Raw genomic sequence first — 10,146 nt, forward strand, 5'->3', positions numbered from 1 at the left:
AATAATGAGCAAAAATAAAAGTTGTATTCTGACATCTAGACTCTATTCCCAGAAGGATGCATTTCTTCTTCTTCTTTTTTTTTTATTCTTCTTCCCCGCTCCTTCCTGAAGTTTAAAGCAGGCTGCAGATCGGGATGCGTTGATCTGAAGCCGCAAACCTGTGCCAAACTCTGAACGGCTCCCGGCTGATTGGCTACCTGTGAGTTTCCTCCATCCGCTGCCATCTGATCCTCTCTCTCTCACTCTATTTTCTCCCTTTCTCTCTATCTCCACCTCTCTCTCTCTCTCTCTCTCACACACACACACACACACACACACACACACACACACACACACACACACAATCCTTCTCTCTCCCTCTCTCTCTCTCTCTCTCCTGATTCCACTCTTTCTCTCTCTTTCAGATCGCACCGCTGCGTCTCTGATCTGATCTCCAAACTTTTTCCTTTTTTTTAAATCCCCTTTCTCCGGTCCGCGCGGTGAATGAACGAGCCTCTTTAACATATTCAGACCAACGTCATCCGATGAAGGTGGATCATGCCGTGCAGCCTTTTCTATAAAGCCCCCAGCAGCCCGCTAACTGAGGAGTAATAGTCTCAGGTTTGGAAGAGAAGAGAAGACAGAAACTTTGCTTTAACGCACACGGATTTCTCTCGGGGCGCTGCTTGGAGGTAAGTTTTCCTTTCTTTTTCACCTTTAACTGGAAAACAAAGTGACTAACAACTCGCTTTCATCCTCTTCGTTTGCCACCCCACCTATAGTTTACTTTACCAGCCTGTTAATCCGCGACATTCTGTAGCCTACTGTATTCAAATCCTCCTTTCTTCTGCTGCTTTTTAAAACCTGATTTATTGCCATTGCTCTATAAACCTCTGGCCGCCCGGGGGTGACTGAGCCCCCTCAACTGTACCTATAAAGGCGCATAACCTAATAGACAAGCCGGCGCATGTAAACCTGTAAAACTATTTGGAATAGTTGACAGCTACTCCTCATTTTGGACGAGCAGCAGCGGAATGAAGGGGAGTTTCCTCAATGAGAAGCACGTTTCTTCTACAGTCAGATATGAGTCTGTACATCCATCAGGTTGGATGATGCCTGTTTGATTATGTTGGAGAATAGCCTCTATATAATCTCTGCTTGAGTCTATGAGAACTCTTTAATATTTTTTTTTATTATTTCTTTATTTCAACGAACTTGGATTTTTGGCACGAGACTACGAGCAGGGATGAAAATAAACCAAACACAATAATAGTAACGATGTAATCCTCCCCGCAGTGGCCACATTTTAACGAAGTGCATCTCCATTGCATATTTCTGAATGAATCAGGACACTGGGGTCCAGTCTGCATGATTACTGTTATTATTGTCTAACCAGCTGTAATAACAGCTTATAACGGCTCGCAGCCATTGGCTGCCTTCAGAGATGAGTTCAGAAAGAGTTTAGATTCCCTCTGTCTCTGCTTTCTCTGGTGGAGCTGAGGGTGAACCAACACATACTCAGCAAAAAAAAATAAAAAAATCTACATTTATTTTTTAACAGAGTTTACCGGAGAGAGAAGAAAATACAAGACGGAGGACATTTACGCAGCATTTAAACGAGACGGGGTTTGAACGGGAAAGAAGAACCTTTAAGCCCTGGCACAGGTGGATGCTGGGAAGTGGACCAGCTCGGAGGAGATGTTCCCGTTGGCCCAGTTTGGGGTGCTGTCGGCCTTAGCCACCGCGCTCACCTCGGTCCTTTCTGCGCTCTTCCTGCTGGCACTGACCCGGCAGCTGTGGAGCCTCCGCTGGAGCTTGACCCGGGACAAAGAGAGCAGTCTGCCGCTGCCGAATGGCTCAATGGGCTGGCCGCTGGTCGGAGAGACTTTCCACTGGCTCTTTCAGGTGAGAGAGGGATGTCTGACACGTCTGGGCTGATGTAGCCTAGTTTTCGATATTTTACAAGCGTTCTAAAATAGGTTATCAGCCTCTTGCGCGTCTGTGCATGTCATTCTTGACTCCTGTTTCAAACCTATTGTTTTTCTGTAACGCTGTCTTACTTTCACAAATTAAACAAGCTTAACACCGGAGGGCTGCAGAGCATTAAAAAAAAAAAAAATCATATTATTGATGATGTAGCCTATCTAGAAGCGCGGGAAACTTTGAAAGGCAGATTCTTGTGCATGCTGAGTTGTGTTGTTAATGCGACATGTGCGGACTTGATGCTCTCTGTCTAATACCTTCTTGCGGAGTAAAAACAGACGTTTTCTGCCCAATTCTTCCACCTTTCTCCCTCCCTCCCGTTCCTTCTGTCTCCTCAACAGTGAGGAATGCGCTCTCTCATCCCCTCATCTCTCGATAACTTCAGCTATCCGTCCGCTCCTCAGTTTCAGCTCTTCGGTACACGAACGTGATGGACGTGTTAGGCGCTTTTGCGGGGTTCCAATTTAGGCTACATTATACATTCTTTTGAACTCGCTGTTCAATTTTATCTGGGCAATCAATTCATAGAACTTAAGTTATTCCTTGTTTCCAATGGATTTTTTTTTTTTTTTTTTAACAAATGTGACTGAAAGCTATTATCGAGTTTAGAGATATTTTGCAAACCAGAAAACAAACAATTTCGACTATAGGCGATGGACCTTTGAAGAGGGAAGTTAGGCCTACATCACGGATTTTATTTGTTTCCCTAAATTATTATAAATCCATTTAGGCTATTAATATTGAGCACATTCATTTTGTCATTAAATGCAACACCCCTTGATAATTTTCTTCTTCGTGCTTCAGGGATCCAACTTCCACATCTCGCGCAGAGAGCGTCATGGCAACGTGTTCAAGACCCACCTCCTCGGAAAGCCTGTCATCAGAGTAACGGGAGCAGAAAACATCCGCAAGATCCTGCTAGGCGAGCACAGCCTGGTGTGCACCCAGTGGCCCCAGAGCACCCGCATCATCCTGGGACCCAACACCCTGGTCAACTCCATCGGTGACCTTCACAAAAAGAAGAGAAAAGTAAGAACATATCAATCAGAACAGTTTAGTAGGCTAAATAAATTAAATAAATAATAATAAAAAATAATTATTTTGCATTAGCAATGTAAAGTGGCTTTCCTTTAGTTGACATTAAGAGAAACTATGATGCATAACTTCATTTTATTAGAGGCAAAGCCAAAATGTCTCAGAATGTGCAATACAGTTACTCATTCAATACAAGTTGATGTCATGCATATATGAAAAACCGCAACTTCAGTGCAATTTCTGACAAATGAAGGGTTTCTAATTGGCATGTTTGGCCATTATGAGCATTGGCATTTGGGCCCCTGGCTTTTTACCATTGCAACACAATTGATAGAAATTGTAATTGTAATTTTAAGAACCTTAAATTTAGTTTTGCAGACTTCAGTGCATGTCCAAACCTATTGATTGCAGAATTTTTATCCTACTCAACCCCATCCTCTCTGCCCTGTCCTGTCTGATCGCCTATATCTTCTACATCTTTCCTTTTCCTCCATCCTGTGCTCCTCTTTAAGGAGTATTTACTTAAAGGTGTTGACTGTCGTGTACAAGGTTATAACTTTTTATGACTCCCCTCTCTTTGTTTCCTCAACCCTTTCAAGATCCTGGCTAAAGTGTTTAGCCGGGGGGCTCTGGAGTCCTACTTGCCCCGGCTGCAGGACGTCGTCAAGTCTGAAATCGCCAAGTGGTGCTCAGAGCCGGGCGCCATCGATGTTTACAGCGCTGCCAGGTCTCTGACCTTCCGTATCGCCATCAGGGTCCTGCTGGGTCTGCAGATGGAGGAGGAGCGGATAGTTTACCTGGCCCAAATATTTGAGCAGCTCATGAACAACCTCTTCTCGCTGCCAATAGATGCTCCGCTCAGTGGGCTACGCAAGGTGAGGGGATGAAGGACCCAGTTCAAACCTAATAAAAGACAACTTTAGAAACACTTTAATCACGCTTTAATCTGTTACCTGGAGGTGCCAGATCTGTCCAAATCTACAGGGTCAATACTACATTCAGGAGCCTGTTTAACAGTCTACACTGCTCAAGGCATTCATAAAATAAGGTTAAGTGTATGAGGGATCATGAAATGTCACATCACATGATTTTGAAATAAACCTCCCTTACATTTTTCAATTTGGGAATATTTTGGAGAACCAAAAAGGACATGAATGGAGGTGGGGGAAAAACAGTACACAGAAAATACCATTATATCTGCTGCACAATTGTTTTGTTCAATTTAGAAAACTGGAATACAGTTAAGTGAAATGGACACAAGTTGTGATATAATTTTGGGATTTTTGTTTATTTATACAAATAGATAAATGTTGAATACATTTTTTATTATAAAGAATTCAAGCACCAAATGTGGAATTTGATGCATCCAAAACTTTATTTGTCAATTGAAATAATACTATTCAATAATAACCAATAATAATGTTTTGTGTCCAGGGAATAAAAGCTAGAGAGATCTTGCACACCAACATGGAGAAAATCATTGAGGAGAAGACGGAGCGACCGCAGGCTGATGGGGATTACCACGATGCCTTCGATTACATGCTGTCCAGTGCAAAGGAGCACGGACACCAGTTTAGCATCCAGGAGCTCAAGGTACCAGAATGACGTAGTTATGATGGGATCAGACTACAAATGATCCAGATACTGATGTACAAAACTTAATGATGAATTCTGACCAATTTTCAGCTTGATTTACTGATTAGTGAGTGGCTCAAAGGTGAGGTGGAATTGGAAATGTCAAAAATGAAGGTTAAGCGTTGTTGTTGTTAAGGATAGGTGGAAAAGAGCTTTGGGCGGGTGAAATTTTGAGCCTGTAAATATGCTACAGATGTTTTTAGAAGACTTGACTCAGCGAGGTTAGGTTTCCTTGAGGGCTCCAGGTTAAGATGTGAGCTCTTTGACTCAGTGATAAATGTACTACTAAAAGTTACAAAAACAAACCCCCATCATTAAAACATCAATAGTCAGGCCCTGCTTTGTGAAGTTTTCTTTATGGCTCAAAATGGTTTGACCTTGTATAAACATTCTCAGTTTCCAACAATGTGTTTTTTTATTTCTTGTCTAGTCCATCACAGCTGTTCATTTGTATGTAAATGTATTTTTGAACCTGTAAAATAAAATGTAATTTGACCACTCCAATTATTCCTTTCTCCCCTTGCAGGAAACAGCAGTAGAGTTGATCTTCGCTGCTCACTCCACCACAGCCAGCGCGTCCACATCGCTGGTCCTTCAGCTTCTTCGTCATCCAGCAGTGGTGGAGAGAGCAAAAGTCGAGCTGGAAGCAGAGGGCCTCGGCTACGAATCCCACAGCAGTCCCAGTCCGTCTGATGTCACCAAACAGAAGGAGGAGGACGCTGCTGACACCGAGATAACCTGCCTGCTAAACGGAGACTGCCAGAATCTCCAGAATCACAGTGATGGTTTCCCACAGTCCCATTCTCAAATACCCTACCTGAGCCTGGACAAGCTGAGCCAGCTTCGCTATGTCGACTGTGTAGTCAAAGAGGTTCTCCGCTTCCTGCCGCCAGTCTCCGGTGGTTACCGGACAGCCCTGCAGACGTTTGAATTAGACGTAAGTTCAACTCTCTTGCAGGAATATACCCTTTTTTTTATATAGGCTCATGTTTTGTCTGAATTTAATTATTATTATCATTATTTTTATTAATAAACAAAACTCCCACAGACAAACTCAAAAACTTCAGGCCCATTCTCTAAGAGTTGTCAAAGGGCATCATGGGACATTTTGTGTAGATATGGGGATGTGAGCTTTTCTTTTAATTCCCCTTCGGCCATTGTGGGCAATTTTGTTAATCTATAAGCAATACAGATTCAGGATCTTTAAAATTACTCCTTGGCATTCAGGGCCCACAGTTTTCAAAATGTCAAGTTTAGAATAATAGTCTCAATTCAGATATTGCTTTAGTTTGATGTTTTGCTCAGTTTATGTGTTGCTTGCCTGACAGGACCCGTCATGACCTTATCCCGTGCCCTGGAATGGGCCTTCCTTGTCCTCAGTGTGCCCCCAATTTACAGAGATTGTGGTGAAAAAGACAGTTGACACGCAGAGCAATTATAGGAGAGCACATGTCACGATTTCTGCAACTCTTTATGGTATTTAATTATGGTATCGAGAACGTCATTGTGTTTGTTTGTTGAAGTGTGACTTTCTGAAGGGTAAACATGCACATCCTTAATTGGCAGACTTAATTGGGATGAGATTATAAGGAAGTCTGACTTTATAGGATGAAGGAATGTAAAGATGAAGATTCAAATTTCTTTCGAGTGATACAAAAATATATAACTTTAACTTTTGTCATAAATGAAAGTTAAACAGCACTCTAAAACAGGTTTTCCACGTCACCTCCATTTCTTCTGTTTCCTTTTGTAGTTTCCCCCTTGTCTTTGAGTTTATTGGAAAGAGACAACAAGATATTTTACGATCCACAACTGATTTTAATACAAAAAGATGCTCAAAACTATTGTTTGTGAAAATAGAACCTTCCTTGACTTTTTTATTTATTGACCCCTTCCTCATTTCACAGGGCTACCAGATCCCCAAAGGCTGGAGTGTTATGTACAGTATCAGGGACACCCATGAGACGGCAGCGGTCTTCCAGAGCCCTGAGCTGTTTGATCCAGAACGGTTCGGCCCAGAGCGCGAGGAGAGTCGGTCGGCTCGGTTCAGCTACGTGCCGTTCGGTGGTGGTGTGCGGAGCTGTGTAGGGAAGGAACTGGCTCAGATCATCCTAAAAACTCTGGCAGTGGAGCTGATTGGGACTTGCAAATGGACTCTGGCCACAGAGAACTTTCCCAAAATGCAGACAGTGCCGATAGTGCACCCGGTAAATGGGCTTCATGTGAATTTTACTTACAACAAGCCCCTTTAGATTCAAAAAACAAACTCACATGGCTTCCCCGGGGGAAAAAAAAATCACTCAAGAGGCCAACTGACCCTCTGAATAAACTCTACGAGCCCAAGAAAAGAGACACATCCACCTCCCCAGGCCTGATTGTTCAGTTCAGGTCCCCTCTCACTTTGACAGACATGAAGAACATTGCTGGTTTGGAAAACCTCATCATATCTTCACTGATTTGGTCCCAACCTCAGAAACCACATTGTGTTGGTACACGAGCATATTTTTAACCACCATACATGTACAACTGTTGGGTTTGAATCCCGGCTTTTCTCTCACATATATTTGTAGTCATTGTATGAGCTGTAGTGCTTATCAACGACAGATCAGGTCTATTTAAATGTCTTGAGTTTTTGGCGAGTTATGAAACAGATTTTAAATTAAAACTGATGCCTTTTCATGCGCTACAAAAGCAAAACGTGACCATCAGTGACGAGATAGACTATTTCTGTGGTTTTATTTTTTCATGTCTGAATCTGCTGCCGCAGGGTAGGTGTCAGATGAAGTGATGAACTGCATACTGCAAAAACAGCTATTATTTACATTTTCCACTGCAAAGATTCTCAATGAGTGATCCATTTGACAAGAAAGCAGAAAGATGTTACTTTGACACAAAGACTACTTACATATGTATAGAAAAAATCAGGAAAGAGATAAGAGGCATTAATATGTCCACAGTGGGGCACCAAAACCAACTCAAACCAAAAGTTCCTCACTGGAGCTTTAAGCTTTGCTTTTTTTCAAACATAAGATTTGACCTGCTGATGTGCCCGCTCGACAGATTGCATAATAATATTTATCTTCCAACAATGTTATCTATAATTTTTTCAGTTACTATAAAACATTCTCATATGTGTGGCCTTACGTCATAACAAATCCAAATATCAAGACAGATTCTGCATAAATCGATACATATCACAACAAAGTGTTTAACAGATGCTACAATTCACTAATCTTTGGGTCTTTTAACTTTTGTACCTCGTCAAAGAGATATTTATTTTTGCTGTTTATTCGACTTTACTTACATTTACAATACTTTCTATAGCCGCAATTAGAAAATCTAGAAAAAAAGGAAGCTGGTAAAACTTATCCAGTCTCAACATGGTTTATATACATCCTTTACAGACTGTTCAGCAAATCTGTGTTCTGTTGATTTTTACTTGTTCAGTTCTGTCTAGTAGCGTCTTATAACCTGGAACTGCCTTTCTGAACTGCCAGTGATCAAAGCCCTGGATGCACGTTAGCGCCAAGGATATGGATAGTGGAATGCCTGAGGGGGAAACAAAAGTTGCCAGTCATGTCTAGTGATCTAAATCCTCATGTTTTGCAATGAGTGGGAAAAAAAATTAAGCTTATGGAACTTGCACTTGATTTTGACACATAAGTCCTCAAACCAGGAACTATCCTTACATCAAGATCAAAACCATTCAAAATGTTTTTCTTTTTTTTAGATATGAATGTAATATATACAGTGCTATTATGTGTGTATCAAATGAAGTAGCATTATGAATAAGCTGTATTTAAAATGCAGGTGTATCATTTCTGTTGACCATTTCCTCTATCTTAAACACTTGTGCAGTTATTATGACTAGATAGAGACACTAACCTGTAATGTAAAGGTATCTTTTAAGTTTTACTGCTAGGGCATAGAAACCATTTATTATTTAGAGCAGCAAATATTAAAAAATAACTCTTTAATTATTATTATTACTATTGTTTTATTATTCTTGTTTTAATGGTCTAATTCTAGGACTGTTATTGGTCTTGAAGCTCTAACAGAAGCGCTGTGAAATCTTGTGTATGGATGGATGGATTTGTGGAAGGAGATAGCACTTTCTCCGCTTTCAGGAGTCTGTATATACTTGTCCAGTTGTTGCGTTGTGTATGTTTGTATGTATGTAAACAGTGTGTCCGATGTAGCTGTTGTACAGTTGATGTAAAGAGTAAACTAGAAGATGATAAACACAGTTGTCATTATGAGTTGTTGTTCAAGTATTGTGTCATAGCTTTCTTTTAACAAGGATATATTTTACTTTTTATTTAATATTCATATTAGAACATCAAATCCTGTCTTAATACTTCATAACTATTTGAGTTTCATGCAGGTAAATTGAGCTTAGTTTTACAATAAGATCCAGTCTGTAACTAATCACTTTTTACACTAGAGCAGTGGTTCTCAACTGGTCTAGTCTCAGGACCCACCACCAACTCCTTCGTGAAAATCCTGACCCAAATTACTGATATTTTTCCACCAATCAGATTTACTGAATGAAAAAGTTGGAGAGTTTGGATCTCAGGCGGTACAAAACATGTGACAGACAAAGAAACAGAACAAAACAAACATGTGCTTCATCGCATTTTGACACATTTTTGTTTTCCCAGACAATATTCGTGACCCAATGAAAACAGCTGCCTGACCCACTTTTGGGTCCCGACCCACCAGTTGAGAACCACTGCACTAGAGAAGACCCACAAGTTAGCAAAGGTTTAAAATTCAAAATAATATGTTAGGTTGTGAAAAATATGTTTATCTCAATGACACAGACAATATCGACTACATTATACACTCTTAAGAAATGTTTTGAAGATGTTTGGCTCCTGAAGTGACATATACATAAAAAAATAAAAAAATGCAATCAATTTGTAGTTTTCGCATCTAGTGATGCCATTTCTAGATAGATAGACTTCAAACACATTATGTGAAACCTGGTGGGATCATTTTCCTTGCATACCAGACTCTGGCCAACATCCTTTTCGGATCCTTACCAGTGCACATAAAGAGCAGCAGATCTGTTGATCATGATGTTAATGTATGCCCTTAAAACAAACAGCAACAACTGGAGTCACCACTTTCACCCAACAAACCTTTGGATTTTTTATAATGACTTGACATCAACATTGACCCTCTTTAACAACTAGTGGGCCATGGTTATTAACATCCCAACCCATGACCCTGAGAACTGGAGTAGTTTGGGACTGGGTTAACAGTAACCAACTCAAATCCGAGCAAAGCTACATACAGGCAATTCACTTATGGAAGGGTTTCTCTAGAATTTCAAAGTAAAGTACTACAGTGAACAGGAAGTCTGCTGCTAAAACTCACAGAGTTATTGTTGAATTCATGCGCAAACCAAAAAAGTATATTCATACTTTAATAACAACCACTTATCCATGACTTCCTTATTCTATTTCCTTAACATTCACATCTGCATAACTTGCTATTAAATTGTCAAAT

At 40.6% G+C, this 10,146-nt stretch overlaps 1 protein-coding gene across 1 annotated transcript; it reads left to right on the plus strand.

Moving 5' to 3' along the window:
* The first annotated feature begins 298 nt into the window (after nucleotides 1-298).
* cyp26c1 (cytochrome P450, family 26, subfamily C, polypeptide 1) lies at nucleotides 299-8,891 on the plus strand. The gene is made up of 7 exons (XM_020626893.2): nucleotides 299-671; nucleotides 1,541-1,884; nucleotides 2,767-2,991; nucleotides 3,597-3,872; nucleotides 4,432-4,590; nucleotides 5,159-5,569; nucleotides 6,540-8,891. Exons 2-7 carry the CDS (start codon nucleotides 1,678-1,680, stop codon nucleotides 6,882-6,884), a joined length of 1,623 nt encoding a protein of 540 aa, XP_020482549.1. The 5' UTR covers nucleotides 299-671; nucleotides 1,541-1,677; the 3' UTR covers nucleotides 6,885-8,891.
* Nucleotides 8,892-10,146: the final 1,255 nt, after the last annotated feature.

The sequence above is a fragment of the Labrus bergylta genome, chromosome 10 (genome assembly GCF_963930695.1).
Source record: "Labrus bergylta chromosome 10, fLabBer1.1, whole genome shotgun sequence".
In the NCBI taxonomy this organism is placed as follows: Eukaryota; Metazoa; Chordata; class Actinopteri; order Labriformes; family Labridae; genus Labrus; species Labrus bergylta.

Bases quoted from the DNA above. Each gene is read 5' to 3' on its own strand.
- cyp26c1 (XM_020626893.2), top strand. From the start codon at position 1,678: ATGTTCCCGTTGGCCCAGTTTGGGGTGCTGTCGGCCTTAGCCACCGCG. The intron at 1,885-2,766 runs GTGAGAGAGGGA...TTCGTGCTTCAG, and splicing joins CTTTCCACTGGCTCTTTCAG to GGATCCAACTTCCACATCTC. The intron at 4,591-5,158 runs GTACCAGAATGA...CTCCCCTTGCAG, and splicing joins TTAGCATCCAGGAGCTCAAG to GAAACAGCAGTAGAGTTGAT.